The sequence below is a fragment of the Dermochelys coriacea genome, chromosome 1 (genome assembly GCF_009764565.3).
Source record: "Dermochelys coriacea isolate rDerCor1 chromosome 1, rDerCor1.pri.v4, whole genome shotgun sequence".
Lineage (NCBI taxonomy): Eukaryota > Metazoa > Chordata > Testudines > Dermochelyidae > Dermochelys > Dermochelys coriacea.
The window spans coordinates 237,177,653-237,197,896 of NC_050068.2; the positions used below are offsets into that span (position 1 = coordinate 237,177,653).

At 39.0% G+C, this 20,244-nt stretch overlaps 1 protein-coding gene across 1 annotated transcript in view; it reads left to right on the forward strand.

The window, feature by feature from the left end:
* Nucleotides 1-20,244, forward strand: part of PLCZ1 (phospholipase C zeta 1) — a gene marked incomplete at its 5' end in the record, with an annotated part of 119,361 nt that overhangs the window by 55,141 nt on the left and 43,976 nt on the right. The window contains 2 exons of the mRNA XM_038403230.2: nucleotides 777-933; nucleotides 3,753-3,869. Coding sequence (XP_038259158.2) covers nucleotides 777-933; nucleotides 3,753-3,869 — 274 coding nt within the window. The remainder of the gene's footprint in view (nucleotides 1-776; nucleotides 934-3,752; nucleotides 3,870-20,244) is intronic.

The following is a 20,244-nucleotide window of genomic DNA, read 5'->3' on the forward strand; positions in this document are numbered from 1 at the left end:
AACCAGGAGATATGTGAATACATCACAATCTCAGCTTTCATTTTTAAAAAAGAAAGCTAAGTTGCTAATCCTCTTGGTTGCAGAGAAATGCTGGAAAATTTGAACTGCAAAAGCACAAAAGCCAGAAGGCAAATAAAAAGAACTCCAAATATTTTATTTTTAAAAGCTCATGATTTTAAAGCCAATATCATGATTTCTGGGGGCTTTACTCATGATGTTTGAACATTTAGGGTTGGCAATCCAGGATCCATCAATTCATCATAGTTTCCCACAAGAATAAAAATGTTAACCCCCCTCCCCAAGTTAATAATTGACACGATTGGATAGAATTTGGGGAGGGAAGGGTGGCTCATGATCAGTGAACTTCTAGTTTTCTTTTTTAAAATTCATAAGGTTCTCAGATACCACAGTGAGGGATGCTGGATGAACATTAAGTTATAGATAGGCAGATGCAGTTTCACCTGCACAGAGCCACATGGGAAAGGGTTATTATTTCCCTGTTTCTGTGCTTGGTAAGTAAACTAATGTTGTTTTTCATAGTTCTGTACATTTATATATATTATTTGTATGTATCTGGTATTTTGTATTTACTAAATACAATATAATGCACTGACTATTCTGGCCTAGAGCATCTAGAGATTAATGTGGCTTTTCTCATTTTAGCATCTTCATGCATAAATCATTGAAAGTTATTTTCTGGATTGGCAATAACAGTAATTAAATACATGAAAATATTAAAATGTATATTCTTCAATTATCTCATGTTATATTTATAGACTAAGAAGATAAAACTGGCCATGGAGCTCTCAGAACTTGTGATTTATACCAAAGCTGAAAAATTTAAAAGCTTTGAGCATTCAAGAGCTAATCAGAAATTCTATGAAATGAATTCAATTGGAGAGGTTCGAGCACGAAAACTTGCCAAACAGACAGGTAATTTTTTTGGTTTAATCAGATAAAAGTTATAACGTTGCCACAGTTCATTGCTTAGCTGTCAGAACAGTCAATAAATGTTATGAAACATATAGTCTCCAATTTATTTGTTTGTTTTATAATGCAGTTTTAGAAATATTCTGGCAATAGTGTTGCAGATTTGCATTTGTTGCTTCATGAAATATTTGCAAAATGAAATATTTTTTCTAAATAAAATATTTTGTTCAGTATTGTTTTTAATTCACATTGTCTCATAAAAACAAACATTGCATAGTAAAGGAACCATATGAATAAGTTATGTTTTGTTGCAAAGAATTATGGATGTGTTTGTATCAAATGGTTCTGAGTAATCTTACAGTCTGTACTTGAGCATATATGGAACACATTTTTACCATATAATGGGCTTTATTCTTTGATGTGTATTTGCACTCCCATTTGCCTTAATGGCAATTGTATGTGCAGATTGAAAGGAGAATAACCCCCAAAGCATGTAGTTTGCCCTCACAGCCAAGTTGAATTATGTAGAATTACTATTCTGGCCTAGTCTGCACCACTCTGGTCCCCAAGCAGCATTTAGGGCAACCTCAGGCTGCTTTAACTTGAGCCAGCTGCCAAAAGACCTGTGGGAATGTTAGGATAGTTCGATATCACTGTTCACAAGGGAAAAATTTGGCATAGAAGCTTCTCTGGCAGTTCTATGCCACCTGAGAATCCCCTGCACAGTGCAGATCCTTCAGTGGCTGGTGTAACCATGCCTTTGTGGGTCACAACTAGGGTAACCAAATAGTAAGTGTGAAAAATCGGGATGGGGTGGGGGTAATTGGCACCTATATAAGAAAAAGCTCCAAATATTGGGACTGTCCCTATAAAATCTGGACATCTAGTCACAATTGAGAATACCAAATTCAGGACAAACTGCTGAGAAATAGGGCAGACATACCTCAAACTGGTGGTTATTCTTCCATAAGATATACCAAACAAGCAACAAAAGTAAACTTCTGTTTCACCACACTGGCTAACAAGAAATCAGAAATGCAGTTTCCTTAGGCATGCCAGTCCTTGTATCACCACCAAAAACACTGTATTTAAAGATAAGTGGTTCTTTAAAACTAGTCTCATCAAACAAAAGGTTCTTCTGATCCCAAAGAACCAGCCACACACTCAGATCTTACCCAAAAATCACGCAGATGCCAATCCTTTAGTATCTAAAATCTAAAGGTTTATTTATAAGAAAGAAAGAAAGAAATAAAGAAAGAGAGAAAGAAAGAAAGAAAGAAAGAAAGAAAGAAAAAGAAAGAAAGCTGAGAGTTAAAATTGGTTTAGGGAATCAAATACATACAGTAATTGCAAAGTTTTTGGTTCAGGCTTATAGCAGTGATGGAATAAACTGCTGGCTTGATAAGTCTTTGGTTGCTTTCAAATCATTGGAAGGACCTCAGTCCCTTGGTTAGAATATTCCCATTAGTATAAATCCAGAGGTTTGAGCAGAAAAGAGGCAAAATGGAGATGTTTCCAGGGCCTTTTATAGCTTCTGCTATGTGGAGGGAATTCATTGTTTCAAACAAAGCTCTCTGGAAAATTACAGGTGTTTACAGCAAGATGGTGTTTCGAGTCACACGGGCAATTCACATGTTATGATTGATTCTGCTTAGTCATAGCAGGAAATTCCATTAAGTGTAGATGGACGTCTCCCATGGTCCATTGTCAGTTAAATGTTCTTTTGGTGAGCCACTCAATTTGAATAGTCCCTCCAAGATGTGCTGGCTAACTACCTTGTGGTCATTACCCCAGGAGCAAACATCTGAAATACAGGTATAGAGCCAATACTCATAACTTCAAATATAAAAATGATACATGCACACAAATAGCATAATCATATTCAGCGAATCATAACCTTCCATAGGAATCTTACATGCCACATTTTGTACAAGATTTGTTGCAATTATATAACAGTGGTTGCAACAATGATCTATATGGTAATATCTTAATCAGATAATGTCATAGCTGGTACCACTGGAAAAGTGGTGCCAAGCTGCTCTTATGCAACCCAGCTTATGCCCTTAAGCTGTCAACTTCACGATGCTGAAGACTTGAAGTTCTCTGATTAATTACAACACAGGAATAGTACTGGTAACAGTAAAACTACCTGCTCCCTGCCAGTGTGCTTCAGACCTGTTCAAGACATGAATACTTCTAGAAGTGAGAAGGTCAATCTCCATGCCCATTGAATAGCCAGCCTCTCTCCAAAGACTGAACAAGGTTATCAACTAAATGTTGTGGGTTTTGTGATACAGAAACCTTTTCACTGGGCCAAATTAATAATTCATTGTATGTAGGTCACGAGACAGCAATCAAGAGTGCACAACTTTTAGCTAATACCATCCAGGGCTAGAATTTACCTACTGAGCACTTGTAGTAGTAAATGGTTTTATAGCACATTTCTTATTTCCAGTCCTCCCCATTCACTAAAAGACTATGCTTATTTTTAGTGTAAAACATACACATTAACACAAACCACCACCAACAAAAATAGTGAAATATTTTCCAGAAGAAAATAGCTAGGTCACTGCATGCTTAGTAACTGTTATTAATTATATGGATTTTAACTATAAATTTAGTCTTCTTTTTTTTAAAGTAGTGCACATACTTAGATAACATTAGATAGGCAGGGAAATATTTTAAAGAAATACAAACATCACTACTCTGTTAATTGTATCAGGACTAAAACTCACATAATCTGAATATTTATTTGAAACAAGATCTGTTTATATGTATTTTTTAGTAATGCCCGTCTTAAAATTTTTTTATTCTCTTTTCAGCTAATGAATTTGTTTTGCATACTGCCAACTTTATTACAAGAATTTATCCCAAAGGGACAAGAGCGACCTCTTCTAATTATAATCCTCAAGAATTCTGGAACGTAGGATGTCAGATGGGTATGTGCTATCATCCAGTGTGTTCTATTTTAGAGTCAGGCACAGACTCTTTGGATATAAGCTTTTGAAAATTGTTTGCTGAATTATTGCATATCACATAATATTTAGGTAGATATTTTCTCCTAAGTATTATGACATGAGTTTTCTTGCTCTCACTATTATGTTAAAGTCAATATACAATGGTGGCCTCATCTCCCATTAAGGACTTAGAACATAGATTGGTCTGACTACAGTAATACTTTTTCAATTAATGTATCTTAATGGCTGTTATCTCACTCTAAACTTCTCATAATTATTGCAGTTGTAATATAGCAATAGATCTTTAACTCACCTTTTAGACTGCTATGCCATTTTTGATGACTGCTAGTGGATACTAAAAACAATACTGTCTGTACTCCTCCTTTCATCAGACCAGAAATTCAATGTTTATAGTACTCTCTGCACCAGTTCCTAAAGTTAAAGAATCACTTACAAATAAAAAATTGTATACAAAACTGCAGCAAAAACTTGGATATAAACAGAATTCAGAAGTTAATTAGAAAATTTAAAATGCTATACCTCCTTTCTGGTCAAGTGTCTTTATTGTTTTAAATTTGGGATATATTTTTAATCAATATAGCTCAATTATTTCTCTGAGATTGTCCGAGATTTACTCCCTGCCTTCTGGGGCTAAGATTATGTTAATTATGTTACCTCAGCCCTTGAAAAAACAGTGAGTGTACTGTACAATAAATGCAGTAAATGCATCCGATGAAGTGAGCTGTAGCTCACGAAAGCTTATGCTCTAATAAATTTGTTAGTCTCTAAGGTGCCACAAGTACTCCTTTTCTTTGTACTGTACAATAAACACAGTACTCATAATCAGGATAATTTTCAATATTCATTTTAAAAAATAGAATGATTTATATCCTTACACATTTTATGTTCATTAAACCTCACAGCTTCCATGCCAGACTGTCGGCTGTGACCAAGCTATGTTTGGTGCAGCTGAGGGAGGAGAAAAGTGGAAAGGTAACATTAGCCATTTTGCCAACTTCCTGATCTTGAGACTTGCTGAGGTCTGTCCTTATTCTCAGCGTAACTGATAAGAGTCTCAAAACTGTTCTAAATTACACTCTGCTGACCAACTCCCCAAGGGCAGCTGAGAATTGCTGGAATGCAGATATACTTCAGCCATACCTACCTTCTCCCGAGAATGGCCTTTAACCTAGGCCCTGGAAGAGATAGCTAAATAAATAATTAAGTAGTCACTGGAGCAAGAGGACTGTACCCAGGGTTTCTTACCTCATAGTGGGTGTCATTCATTCTCTCTCTCTTGCTCAGTGACTATTTAATCATTTATACCAATGGTTCCCAACCTTTTCTCTGCCACAGCACACCTTGAGCTCCAGGGGCTCTTTCCCCCACCCCCAGCTGGCAGCTGACGGAGGGAAGGGGAGTGGCAGAGCAGCCAAACTGTTGCTCAAGCAGGATGGGAGGGGGGGTGGAAAGGGAGATTGAGCTCTGATTGGTTGCTTCACCCCTGGAGAAGGCAGAGCAGTGAGACAGATGGTCAACCAGAAGGCAGCTTTCTTTCCCTTGTTCTCACATGTACTTTTTCAAAAAATTCTGAAGCTCACCTATTCAGGCCTGACTGCACACCGATTGGGACACACTGATTTATACAAAGTAGACCAGCTGCAACAGGACTGATTGAGAGAGCCCCAATCACAATATCCCATAGCCCAGTGGTTAGCGCACCCACCTGTGAAGTAGGAGAACCTATTCAAATCCTCTCTCCTCCTCAAGCGGTGGGGAGAAATGAATCCAGGTCTCCCACATACCAGATGAGTGCACTAGCCTAAAAGTTAAAAGGGGGAAACCTCCTCTTCCTCCCGCTGTTTTGTGTCTAGTTAGGCAGGTGACTATCTCATTCTTGCAAGAAATGGCTTATTCACCTAAATTGCCTGACTTCAGGAGATGGATTCTGGCTGTGGATCACAAGCAAAGGTAGGTGACTACCCAATGCCCAGGCTTAAGCATCTAACTCCTTAGATGGCAGGCCTTCACGCCACATCCCTCTTGTTGGCATCTGCCATTGGCTAGCATAGTCAGCTTCCCACCTAATGTGCTGGATCACATTCTAAGATACCTGTATCCCTCCTCAATCATTGCATAGGGAGCTTAGGCACTTAACTCAAGCTTTGTGCATCACATTGTTGTTTCACTGATTTTCTAAGTGCATAAAAGTTAGGGATTGTGACACTCTGTTGTGATGCCTAAGTCACTTTGTGGATCTGGGCCATCAGGTGTATTTCCAACTGTTTTGTGGGGCAAATTAGGTGAAATGAGGTTGAGAATCTTTTCATCTACGTTTGACTTGCTTGTTTTCAGTGTAAAGTTGGTTTTGATAGTTTTATCATTTTTTCCTCCACTCAAATTAGTCTCTAATTTGAAATAGTTACAAGTAAACATGACTTTTCCACTGACTATGCTTTGGAGGGGCTCTCAACTGTTAACAATTTCCCCCTTTTTTTAATGGTTTTGTTAACTCTAATTTCTCTATTTTTTCGGGTGTTTAAAAAACATCCAATAATAAAATCATTTTCTAAATCACTCTGTTACTTTCTTCGACATTATATAAAAGTGAGAAATTGAGTAATCCTTTTCACAGCTATGTTTTCTCTTATTCTAACTCTGCACTGCTTGATTTTCCTATGTGCTGTGTTCCTTTTGCTGTCTCTAAACTCAGTTTTCAAAGTGCGCTCAATTTAAAGAGGCAGTCACCTTCTCAGAACCAATTTTTAATTTATCATTTAAACTTCTAATAGTTTGTATTTTCCCCAGTTACTTTACCAGTGTATTATAAATACAGAACTTAAAAAGGAGCATTATGAACAAAGCTTCAGTTCTGATAGATCCCTGTTCCTGGTGCTGGGATCCTGAATGCAACCAAAACAGGAATGCCTCAAGCTTAAATTTCTGATTCTGCAGTTTGCCACTCTTGAGACATGCATACTGTTAGTTCCAGAAGCTTGGAGTGATCTAGAAAGTCGTGGTTGTTGGGATTGCATATATTCCTCCACACAGCTCTGCCTGGTTGGCAATAAAAGGACTCACAGCCCCCAAATCCCTTAGGACCATTTTTGTTGCCACAGATTGTGAGATTTGGAAACATTTGTCCTTCTTCCCCATTGCTATCTTAGCTGCTTGTTTATGTTTTATATAAGTTTAGTTAGTTAGGTTTGATGTTAATAGTAAACGTAACAATTGACACACACATATATATTTAACATTAGTATACTTGTTTTAGGTCCATGCCATCATATAAGCCTGTTTATGATATTGATTTTGTCCTCTGATGAATTGTTGCTGACGGTGCACTGGCAGTGTTACCAGTTCCATCTCAAAGTTGTTTGCTCAGGTTCCATCTCAGTGGCTGTTGCTCATTGGATTCTTGCTACTCTGTTGGGGGTTGATATACCCAAGACTGTAACTGATTGATACACTTTTTGTATAACCTGCATATTCATTACCATTACATACCAGTTAATTTATTTCTTAAATAGCTGGTTGAAGGGCATTTGGCAAGAAGGTGCTCAGTTTTGCACTGAGTTCACCTCTCAGGTCCATCGTGCCTCACATTCATTGATTTTATTTGCTTCTCATTGAGAAAGCAATTATATCTCAATCAGCACTTTCTGTGGGATAGATCCATGTGTTGGATCTGAACCTCACTCAGCTCTAAAATCTTCCAACCTTTCTAACTAGGCTCTTTGTTCTGTAGATTTTTATTTCTGCATCATTCCTCTAAAGGCTTGGATCCCAAAGGCTCATACCTTATATATGGAGGCTTTGGGTTCTATAGTAAGGTCCTTGGTAGGCTCGGTGGCCTAGTGGTTGGCATCCACTCAGTTGCGGGATAGTGATGGGGGAGCCCAGGCCTGCACAGTCCACTGGGCTCTGACCCAGGGCCCTGGGAGAGTCAGTAGCATTGACCCCGGGGTTTGAGGTGGACCCTCTGAGTTACCCTCCCTCGGTTGCTTCCTAGTACTGCTACCTCCTCTTCTGATCCCAGATAAGAAAAAATAAAAAGGAAATCAAACTGCCAGCACCAAGTGGGCTCAGCAAACAGTCCTGGTATTCAGGAAGGTGTCTCTAGCCCCTTTTGGCAGCAGCCTGCAAGGTAGGTCTGTGCAACTCTCAGCCTTGTGAGCTGGATTGCTCCTTTTTCATCCCTGTCTCCAGTTGGAGCATGCTCAGCAGGGTTGGAGGGGCGGGGCTAGCTGGGCCCAGTATTGTCCTTTAACCCCTTCTGTCCCAGTGTGGAGTTTGTATACACATCACAGGCTCCTTGATAGAAGTATTAAAAATAAAAGGAAGAAGAGGTTGGCTCCGTCCCCTTCTTGCTATCACTTGAATCTGTCTTTGAAGAAGCATTGTAAAGTGCAGTAAATATGGGAACAGGTTGATAGTTTTTGTATATGTGGGTTCCAAGCCTTTAAGATCCAAGTAGATACCCTCAGATACTGATTTAATTAGGTTGATTTCACCAAACATGACTGAATTCCAAGGCTCAATTATCAAAGCTCCATTCAGTAGATCTTCCCCAACTGTCCCTTTTTCTTCCTTGGCATTACCAGCATTATGGCCTGAGTTTCATCCTGGGAACTCCTACGTACAAGAGGCCTTTGACAAAACTTCCTCTTCAAGTGCAGTGTAGGGTTGCAAGGTGCGCGGTTTTTGACTGGAAAATCTGGTCGAAAAGGGGAATTGGCAGTGTCCGGTGTACTGACCAGACACCAAAAGTCCAGTTACTGTGGGGTGCGGGGAAGTTCTGGATCATTAACCTGCGTCAGCTCCTGCTCATTCGGGGCTGCCGTCTATCTGCAGGCAGGTTCCTTGTCAGGCTGCAGCGGCTCTCATCCCAGCCCCAGAGCTGAGGGAGCCCAGCTGGAAAGGGAAGTGGGGCATGGAGATGATCCAGTGAGAGACAGGGGTGGGGCAATGGGGCTCCAGTTACCAGCCATTAAAAAGGTGGCAACTCTAGTGCAGTTATAACACTGACAGAGCACGGTCATTGATGGGATTGAACCTGGGATCTTTGGAGTTTAGTGCATGAGCCTCTACTGCATGAGCTAAAAGCCATATGCCCAGGGCTATCCTTAGGATTTAATGGGGCCCTATGTAGTATTATTAAACTGGTGGCCCTGTGCCTGGCGGTAGCCCAGGCTTGTATTTGTATTTTAGATAAGGGTGGTCTTTTGAAGGATTTATTTAAAAAACTATATGTCTGAAGATCCAAGCATTTAAGGCTAAAGATGAATACTCAGACTCTGCATCTAAAAATCTATGCAAGGATTTTTTAGAGATCTGATTTTATACTCTTCAGCAACACACTAATGAAATATTTTTAAAGCAAATTTTAAACTAAGGTCCTCTAGACTAACATGTTCTGAGTTAATATGACAGTAATGCACAACTGTTTTTGTCAGTAAGTTTAGAAACTGACAGTATATACCTGGGGGTTGGCAAATGCCTGCTAAATGGCTTCATTACCACTTGAATGGCTCTTTAACAGTTTCAATGTTGTGCTAATAGGTTTGACAGGCTGGTAGGCTTGTTCACTTTTAAGTACTAGATCTCCTCCTGAGGAAGACTCACAGGCTGCAGCAGCCAGTTGTGGTGGGAGCCTGCAGGAAGGGTCAGAACAGGGATAGGAAGAGATGGTAGGGTGGACACTAAGACCCAGGGATGCCCCAAATTTTCAGGTGTCCTATGCAGCTGTGTATGCTGCGTATGCCTAAGGATGGCCCTGGATATGGCCCTTAGCTAAGGCTGTAGAGCAGACTCATTAATCTCTCTAAGTCAGTGGTGGGCAACCTGCGGCCCCGGCTGCACGCGGCCCATCAGGATAATCTGCTGGCGGGACGGGAAACAGTTTGTTTACATTGACCATCTGCAGGCATGTCTGCTCGCAGCTCCCAGTGGCCCCCATTTGCCGTTCCTGGCCAATGGGAGCTGTGGGAAGCAACAGCCAGCACATCCTTGCGGCCTGCACCAGGAACGGCGAACTGCGGCCACTGGGAGCTGCGGGCGGCCGTGCCTGCAGATCGTGAATGTAAACAAACTGTCTTGCAGCCTGCCAGTGGATTACCCTGACGGTTGCCCACCACTGCTCTAAGTGGTCTTGGTGCCACTAGATGGGACAGAACAATACACCCAGGAGGTTTGTGGGTTACACAGTGAGTTCTCATATGTTGAGGCTTCTAAGAATTTGAGGCCTTCCTTGATTTTTGATTAAGTTGTGCAGCATATTCACAGGTCATGCAGGTCTCTTATCCATACAGTCTATATAGTATGATGGCACATTGATGTGTCAGTTATGGCAGCAGTCACCTTGTCCTTTGAATTAATGGGACATGCCTGCCATGAGATCACCACAAAAGTCTGTGGTTTCTGACATTTTCCATCACTAACTGACCTGGAAAATCAGCTGTAGTCTTTCTTCTTAGAGAGCCTTCACCATGTTTGACTAATATAAAAGATGGTGTCTCTCAGTCTGACTCTGAAGAAGACAGCAAAGAAGATCTCAATAAACCTGTAGAACTTCTATGAACAAATCACACTTCTTTTACTTCTTCTGATGCCCACCCTCACAATGGCTTCAGTTTCATTTCTTTTGACATTGGCATCAGTAATCCTTGTATCCCTTCCTTTTTCAGTGAAGACCTGTTCTTAGCTCTCAGTCTAAAGTATTCATGTTCTATTCATTTTTATTAGACCTCCCTACATAAAATTCTGAACATTTGTGTGGGAAACAACTACTCTGCATACACATGCTCCCTTTGCTTCTGTCTACAATTCTTTAGTACTAATAGCTGCATATTTCAGAGAGAATACATCCACCTCTTCTTCACCTTATCTAATGATTGATTCATCAGAGCAAACTCATCTCAGTAATCATTCCTTTCAGGTAAGTTTGGTCTCTATTTCAGATTTTGGGGTTGAGGATGTCATGTTCTGGGTTTCAATCTTGGCCAGTGAGGGGTTGTGTCGCTGTTTGCTTTGTAATCCTGGGTGTCTTAAATGCTCTGATGCTGTGGCTCACATCCTGTGCATCAGCAGACAAGCATGCAGGTCACACCCTGAGTGTCTGTGTGCTATACATCCCTGCATCGGCATCTCTGACTCCAGGAGCCTGCCTACAGCACAACAGCCCCACCCTGGCTTCCACCAGCCTTGGTTACTATTTAACATGCTCTCAGTCCTGAATTTACCCAAAATTGTTTGCCCTGAAGTGTCCATTCCCATCCTGTAAAGATACAAAAGCTTATTAATTTAACGGGGGTAAATACACCCTTCCCTTCAAACACCACATTAAGTTGATTTATTGTAAAAATAAAACAAGTTTATTAATAGAAGGACATAGAATAAGCAATACCAAGTAGAAGGAATAAAGTTAGAAAGGGTTATAAACAAAAATAAAAATACACTTTCTAATGGCTAAGACCTAACTTAACAAGCTACAATCTTTGTTCAAGGTCCATATCAATCTTCCATTCCCAGACACTGCAATCCCCTTGGTTGAAGGACCCATCTTTCTTGAGCTCTGGCCCTTTGCACCCATCTAGTGATGGATGCAAATATGACTTCTCCTCTCTCATTTTATCTTCCCAGATTTACTGTTTCATCCGATGAAGTGAGCTGTAGCTCACGAAAGCTTATGCTCAAATAAATTTGTTAGTCTCTAAAGTGCCACAAGTAGTCCTTTTCTTTTTTTCCTAGAGAAAAAGTCCACCTTAGCCCGCTACCCATTTATTGGAGCAATATTTTACTATTTGCAGCAAAAGCTTTCTGCCCAGAAAACAAGTTGTCGATACTGATTTCAGTGGGCATTGGACCATGCCCTTGGTCATGGTCAGAGGAATGGACTTGAGAGTGATGATTTATCGCAATGAATAACTTAAAATATCAGCAGTTAACAGAAAGTATTTTCTGTTACCTGCTCAAGTGATATTTTCTTAGTTTTATTGGGTGCTTGTGCACATTCCATTAAAAACATTAACCCTAGAATGGAGCATTTATTAAAAATACAGACCTTAAAAGATCAAAATGGGCTTTGTGAAGATAGACTTTTACAAAGAGGAAAAGCACCGCAGCAACTTTTTGTTGTCGGCTAAAATTAGTATGCTTCCCCTATACAATTAGTGTAGTTGTGGAAAGAACTACTTTTGCACATCCATATCTTCTTCTTTTTTATTTATTAAATAAAATGGAATGCAAATGTTTATGCACTGGAAGAAAACTCAGTGCAGTTATTTAAATAAACAGATATCAATATAAAATATACAATAACAAGCTAAAAGAATGACCAGAATTTACCATTATTTGTGTAATGACAGCATGGCATACCAAGTGCAGAACTTTAGTTTAGAAGAACCAAAAATATGTTTATTGATATACTTAGGAGCACTGATCTAGATCTATATGCTGCCCTGAGAGCACCCCAATTTGTGTTATGAAATTTATTTTGAACAGTTTTGTTTTGGCTTACAAGCCTGAAATGACCCTTAGCAATTCTAGCATAGCTGGTCTGTGACTGAATCCCCTAATATGAAGAAGTACTCTTTAAGGGCTATATGTACTCTTATTATAAAGTGCTGAAATCTAAAATAATCAAAGAATTTGTGATTGAAAGAGAGACTCTGATCGTCTTAATAATATAACCTAAGAATGAAACACTCACACAGTTAAAGTGGAGCAATCTAAAAAACCAGTTAGTTCCACAGTAAGAGGTACACGGTCCAGCTATCCTCAATCTTTAAGAGCCAAAATGCCACTTCATCATCAAACGACTTTGCACAGAAATACAATGGTGTAATAACCTGACATTATAATGCAGTGTTTGTTGCTGTTTTCATTCTTCCTGCTATTGTTTGGAACAAGCTCTTTCCGCCCATTCTTTTTGCATCCTTTATGGTGACTGATAACGAGGTAAGTCCCTCTATTTCCCACCTTTTCCTACCTTCTGGGGAGTTGGAGGGAGAGGTCTTGCATCTATTCCCCTGCTACTTCTTGTTCCCGTGGGAGGTAATTTTCCTTTTCTATCTTCCTTTTTCACCCCCCTATTTTCTAGCGATTGTTTTCAGTGTGGGGAGGTGCTTTACTTTCTCCCCATTTCATCCCACCAGGAAGGATAAATTCTAGGCTGCCACACTGCCGGTGAGTTTCTTCAGTGCTCTCCATACCATTCGAGGTGTATTGTGGGGCATGATGATATTATCTGATAGTATAGTGTATTCGTCGTCTTATTATTACTATTTTTACTGCGGTAGCGCCTAGAATCCCAGTCATGGACCAGGACCCCAATGTAATTGTCTGTATACAAATACCGAACAAACAAATGTTTCTTGCAAAAAAAAAAAAAAAGCTTATGATCTAAATATATACAAAACTGTAAACACTAAAGAGTAGTTATACAGTTAAATCACTCCAGTAGTTGACTACTGCAACATTTCAAAGAGTAGAATATTACCGTATTTCGCAATTAGGGCTACTTTTACCATCAGATCCATCCCGGGTATCTGGGAGGTTTTTTAAGTTAAGTGAATGATGGTCTGTATTCAGTCTTTTTATTTATTTTATGTCGAAATTCCACTCTGTCACAACAAATATATCTTTAAGTACACTATCATATACACATATATGTGTATCTCCAACAGAGGGCTTGTTTTGACCACATACACTTGGAATTACCAAAGTAAAGAGAAGTTCTTCATTTGCTGCTTGTAATAATCTGGGAATATTGTCTTCAGGTATTTACCTGGGGCAAAATTAGATACTTCATAAACTTGTGCAATTGAGCCATTGGAAAGGAAAATTCTGTGAAGTTCACATAAGTTCTCTCTGATTCCTCATGGTAGGAGATCAAAGCCCCTGCCCCCACATTCCGTCCTTGTGGAGTGGGCAAGGAATCTGAAAAACCTGTATCTTTGCATTACTTCCAGCATCCCTGTTTCTCTACCTGTCAGAATCTAGTGGAGTTGTGCTGATAGGACTTCCTTCTCCTGCCAGCCACTGCTGCCAGGATCCTCCCTTTTCCCTACCCATTAAAATGAAAGGAATCCATAGAACAAAGGGGCATCCAATCAGAAGTTTATTAAACTTATAAATAGTGCACAGGACAAGAAAAATGTATGAAACTATTTAAAAAAATATAGGATTGTATGAATGCAATTTGTCACACCAAAAAAGCAAAAGTCCATAAAATGATATTTTCCTGTATGAACAAAAAAAGCATAGGAGTCTTAATCTGTCAGATCTGCTCAATAGCAAACGATGCCATACTCAGGAATTTTTTAAAACTATGTGAAGTTTTTATTCAGTCTGTAAATAAAATTATAGTTGTAACAATACTAAAGGAAAACAGGTACGTGTTCTGAGCTATTCATAGTAACAACAAGTTTAAAAAACAAACAAACATGTCCAGAAGTCCAGTAAAACAAGTTAAATGCAAAAAAGAAAAGAACCCCCCCCAACCTTAACAATTCAAAAAGCTACTCTCATTTTCATTTTGGCATAATAGATACACAAGAAATCAGTTTACAATCAAATATTTCAGTTATTTATGGTCTAGAAATAAAGATTTATCTAAAATATCCTTATCAGAACATACCTCATTTTCTTCAGGTAGGTGAGCTTCTTTTTGGTCTAAATGTGTTAATAAGACATTAGTGTCATTGCAGTAAATAAAATAAATAAATAAAGTATTGTTATTATTTTATAAACTTCAATTTAGCCCAAAACAGCACAGAAACTGGAAAGCCTTGTGACAGAAATTCAGAACATAGTTCCCATAATTTTCTTCTACAATTTAACTAGTGATCTTTTATTTGAAAATTCTATATTACACGCATTTCTCCAACTGTACTCATAATATGAAACTGGTTGACTTGTGATAACAGAGTCAGCTTAACTGTTTGTTTTTGCTGAGATGATAAAGCAGACAGTGATTTAATTGGGAGAAATTAGAATGACATACAGAATATTTTTAGAATAAGCAATGAAAAGTCAAATTAGGTAAGGGAATTTTATAAACAGGAAACTGAGATAATTTCTCCCATTACAAAGATTTTGGTTACTTAATTTTCTTATATTAATAGATTTCAATAAAGTTTTCTATAAACTCAATTAGCCACCGTGGAAAAATGTTATCTTGTATTAAACTCCATGCTGGAGATTTAATATTCTAATAAGGCACAAGTGCCAAGTGAATTCTTCCTTCAAAGTTTTTCACCCTTTCCCCCCAACACTGGAGATTCTTTGTTCCCAATCTGACATCTTTGAGGAAACTGAATCCAACTTTGATGCACATGAATCAAATGTAGATTGTAGCATTTTGTAATTGTTGCCAGTGAAACTTAAAAAGTGGCCTGTTCCAGTATTTTTAGAGGAAGGTCTCTGATTGTGTTATTGAACTGCCTCACATGTATTGATGGCTAGAAAAGACCCTGGATGGGATTGGAAGTAGAGAGGGAAAAAATGTGCTTCTCCTGAGTACCAGACATTGGTATTGCAGTAAGCTCACTGATAGGGTCACCCACTCCCCTGTATTTACTCCCTCCTCCAGTTATTTTTATTGAGTGATCCAACATCAGCATCCTAGAAATCTCGGAGATGACGGAACTCTAACCCATAGTGGTGACATGGAACAAACATTAAAACATAAACTCATTAAAAATACTTCATCCTGGCTTGGTGGGGACTCCCCTCTTTGCCAGGTTTTTTTCAGATTTTTAGAACTTTTGGTGAGGCAGGAATTCAACAGGAATCACTCCGAATACACGCTTCATACGTTGATGAGTGTCTGCAGAACACCAGTGTCATTGAAAAGTGCAGTCATTGGGAGTATGACATAAAACCAAGCTGCCTAAAAGAAATTCTAATTCCAGCTAAATACAGTGCTGGCTGCCCCCCTCCCCCAGCACTGGCTCCTTATTCTCAGATTAAGGCACTTCTTTCCCTTTGGGCCGTGGCTTATTCTTGCACTTAGTGCAGATGCATAGGACACACACACAGGCTGTTCACTGGGCCTATCCACCAGCCCTAAGCTCAGGGCAGTTCAGGTTTGCCTTGGCAGCACATGCCTTTTCCTCCAGCTTGTGTGGGTTCTTGAACCATAGAAAGGCAACTCCCTGCTCCAGAGGAGAGTCGGCAGCAGATGCAGGATTTCCTGAGAGCTTTCTGGGTGGGTGAGGTGGGGAGGGAGAGGCCAGCTTCTCTTACCTGCCCATTCCCAGCCAATCAGTGTTTCTAGGGCAAGGCCAGCCTTCAAGCACTATGTTACTAAATATTACTGAGTGCTCTGTCCACCTTAAGTGGAAGATAACACTATGCTGTCAATAAGCCGCTAGATTGCAGTACAAACAATCATATACATTTGGAAAAAATATGCTGAAAATTAGAATTGCATGTATAATTTTAACAAAATATGGAACCCAGTAAGAGAAATTCGAGCCTGGTTCTCTACTGCCTTGGATCTTGTCATCCCTCACCTCCGGGCTGCCCACAATCCGGGGATTGTTGTGTAGATTCTCCTTACAAAAGAAAACTGTAAGTGCCCAGATCTGCCAGGTTTATGACTGCGCAGCACAAAGCAGCCTGATTACCATGAACCACATTATCTCCTGCTAGAATATTTACCAATTTAATCTATGATGGATTTTAGCCAAGAAGCCACGTTAACAGAATCTTCATTTCATCAAGGTTCTTTTTTTTATGATCATCAAAATCATTATTCCTTACTAAATTCACTAAATCTGTGTCTGCAGGCAATTAAAAAGCAACTGTGAACTTGAAGTCTAGTCAAATTTTAAAAAAAGCAAGATAGTGATAACAGTGTCAGTGGCTACTGCTGGCCCTGAATCACCCTGTTAATTTTTGTGGATTATCATCTCATTTTCCTGATTGCTGTATTAGATACCCGCACAAAAAAGAGGGGCATAATGAAACTGAGTATAGACAGTTTTCAGAATAGCAACCATGTTAGTCTGTATCCTCAAAAAGAAAAAGAGTACTTGTGGCACCTTCGAGACTAACCAACTTATTTGAGCATAAGCTTTCATGAGCTACAGCTCACTTCATCGGATGCCACGATGAAGTGAGCTGTAGCTCACGAAAACTTATGCTCAAATAAATTGGCTAATCTCGAAGGTGCCACAAATACTCCTTTTCTTTTGACTATAGACAACATGCTGTCAAAAATACAAAGTAATTGAAACAATGAGAAACATTTTTTTTTTCCAGCCTTTCAGGTACAATAAAATTAGGTGTTACAAGAAACTATAGCAGGTAAACTAATTTTAGACAGAAGTGTAATTTTCAAATTGACATGTTCCTTTAATTAACTTAAACAGCAACTTAGATTTTAGTTTTAATAGTTTATCAGAAATGCTTGTTTATTCTTCTCATGAAATACTCTTCTCCATAGAAAAAGTATCCTCATGGAAACCAGTTTTCAAATCCAATTGGGTAACGGACAATGAATGATTTATAATAATTAAATGTTTTTGCAGTAGAGTTACTCACACTTGTAATTAGGAAAAATGACAGTAATTAGAAAAAGTAAAATGACGAGTTCTTTAATTTTTCTGATAAAAATGTCTTTATAGCTATAAAATGTAATTGGTCCAAACGCTTCTTCAGAGATTGACTGTTCCTACACTTTGACCCAGATCCTACAAACACTTTTGTATGTGTGTAACTTCTCGTGGGAGTAGTCCCATTAACTTCAGTGGGACAACACATGTCTGTAAAAGTTACTCATAAGCAGTGCTTAATTTATAATGAAAGAGGTGTCGAGCCTCAAGCAATTAGGTGTCAGGACTCAAGCCTACAGGTGCCGGGGCTATGAACTGCCCAGGCTAGAGATACTGGGGCTCAGCCATGGCAATCCCTGGCCCAAATTAAGCACTTCTCATAAGCTAAATATTGGCAGGATGAGGTCCTTTGTTTTGAAATGCTTCAGTGGAGAGCACAGACAGCAGAGATAGATAGTGACAGAGTAGAGTTTACCCTACTCTCTAGTGAAATTGAGGTCCAAAGGTGAATAATACAATATGGCAATAGTCTTTGCATGCAGCAAGAAGACAAGTTAGAACAAATAGGAATGGATTGATTGCATATCAAGCTTCATCAAGCTATGTACTCATTAATCAAGCCAACCAGGAATTACAAGGAAATGAATCATAATATGTCTTAACAGGTGCCCCCTTCTGATTGTAAGCACTTAAATTATCATTTATAACCTTTGGTGAGATCTTCACCCATGCCCTTGCCTGCTTACATCAGGTATAAGGATAGGAGCAATGTAAAGGGGGCTCTTACATGGTCATCAAAACCTCTGGTGCAGGCCGGGTGGAAGACAGCAATAAGCTTGCCTTCTGAGGAGCCCCCTGCAAGCCCTGGCATAGGGGCTATGCTGATGGGGGGATGGGAATGGTAAAAGGAGGGGCATGTCAGGGATGGAGCCACAGCATTCCTTGGGGGCAACCATGGCCCATAGGATAGCCTGGGGAGGCTGCCATAACTTAACACAATTTAGATAGCCCTAGGGACTTAGATAAGAGACTCTGCAGCCCCTAGAGCAACCCAGGATCAGGTGGCTTGCTAATGTAGGCTAAAACCACCATAGCCCCTATTGGTCTAGGCTGAGAGTTCTGTTAGTTAATATTTGTACAGTGCTATGTAAGTGTAAAGAGTATTATTATATTATTTTAGTTGTCCTTATGGTGCAAGGGAGAAAGATTACTATCATATTTTATTTTGGATAACATTTATTTACTACTGATATGGATCCTCCTAAGCTTTTGAAGGCTGTTTCTGTTAAGTGAATGCACACTCCTTGGTACACAAAATATTTATGTACCAAAAATATTCAGTCATCTTGAAGTGGTTTGTCCTAATTTGCAGTTTCAGATGTTTTTAGATGGTTTAAAAATAAATTCACATCTGGAAGTTTCTATTCCTCATGTAAAATGTGGTCTACCGGTTTTCTGGACCAGGCCAACTCCTATATATTATCAATTAGCATGATATTTAATAAGATGAGATATAAAAATTTCAAAAAGCACCTAAATCGTTTTTGAAAATAGAAGTTAAGTTACTTAGGCGCTTTTGAAAATATTACCGCAAACCTATAAGAGTAACTGAGAATAAGAGAGATCACTATAAATTTGACACTGCTTTCAATCTCAGTCTCCTATTGATTTCAATTTCAAGTTCTGAGTACACAAAAGATATTAAGAATGAGGTCTTATAATAGTAGCTCCAATTACCTATATCTTTATTTTAATTTATTCTTGCCTTTGTTATATTTATATTATATTCTCTCCTTCTAATGAAGAAATCACTTTAAAAAATACCAAACCACATAAACAGTAGTTCCCTTTGTCACTTTCCTTAAATTCAATCAGACATTAAACTAAAAATCAGTACCGTGGTTTCACAGAAAATCCTTATATCAATAACAAATATTTAAAAATCTTTACCCAGCCCATAATACATACTCAATATTGACCTAATTTGAAAAAATTGCAAATAATATACAAGAGCCATGTAGACTATTAGTCTCTAAGATGCCACAAGTACTCCTGTTCTTTTTGCAGATACAGACTAACACGGCTGCTACTCTGAAAGCTCTCTTTATGTCTTCCACATTTTAAAAACCAGTTTAAATGGAGTTTCACATCATTATGAGACATATTTTATGACATCTGTTAAGGACTGAGTAGATATTAAAAATAATTCTCCTTCACACTCTTGTTGTTTTCCAAAAAAGCAATAACTTTATAATCCAAACATTGGCTTTTCTTTGCCAAAACATTTCCCCACTCAAAGTCCTCCAATTTCAACTTACTGAAATTACTAGACAGTGTACTGAATGGTACCTCCTCCACTCTTCTATAGTAGTCATCAGAGATTCCTCTGATCTTGGATGAAGGGCCCTTTTTCTAAGAACAGATTGTTTGGGGTCATTGTAACTATGGGAAGTAAAATGCCATACACGTTCTAGAGCTACAGGTCATCAGCTGGGCTGTGAAATGTTTTTTGCCTGTACTTAAGGACCATATAGTGTAAGTGCTAATGGACAAAGCAACAATGTTTGACCTCAGCAGGGAGGTGCTTGCTCCAAGAAATTGTCAGGAAGTCACAGAGCCCTTTGGGCCTCCTGTTTGGCTTATCAGATGCATCATTTTTCCCTTCAGCGAGCTGGCAAAGAAAATGTATTGACTGACAAGTTAATTCACTGTAGTTGTAGCTGTACTGGTCCCATCTTGTGTCTCAAGTTAATTCGTAGAACACAAGAACAGTGTGAGTGATGGTCTTTGAAGCA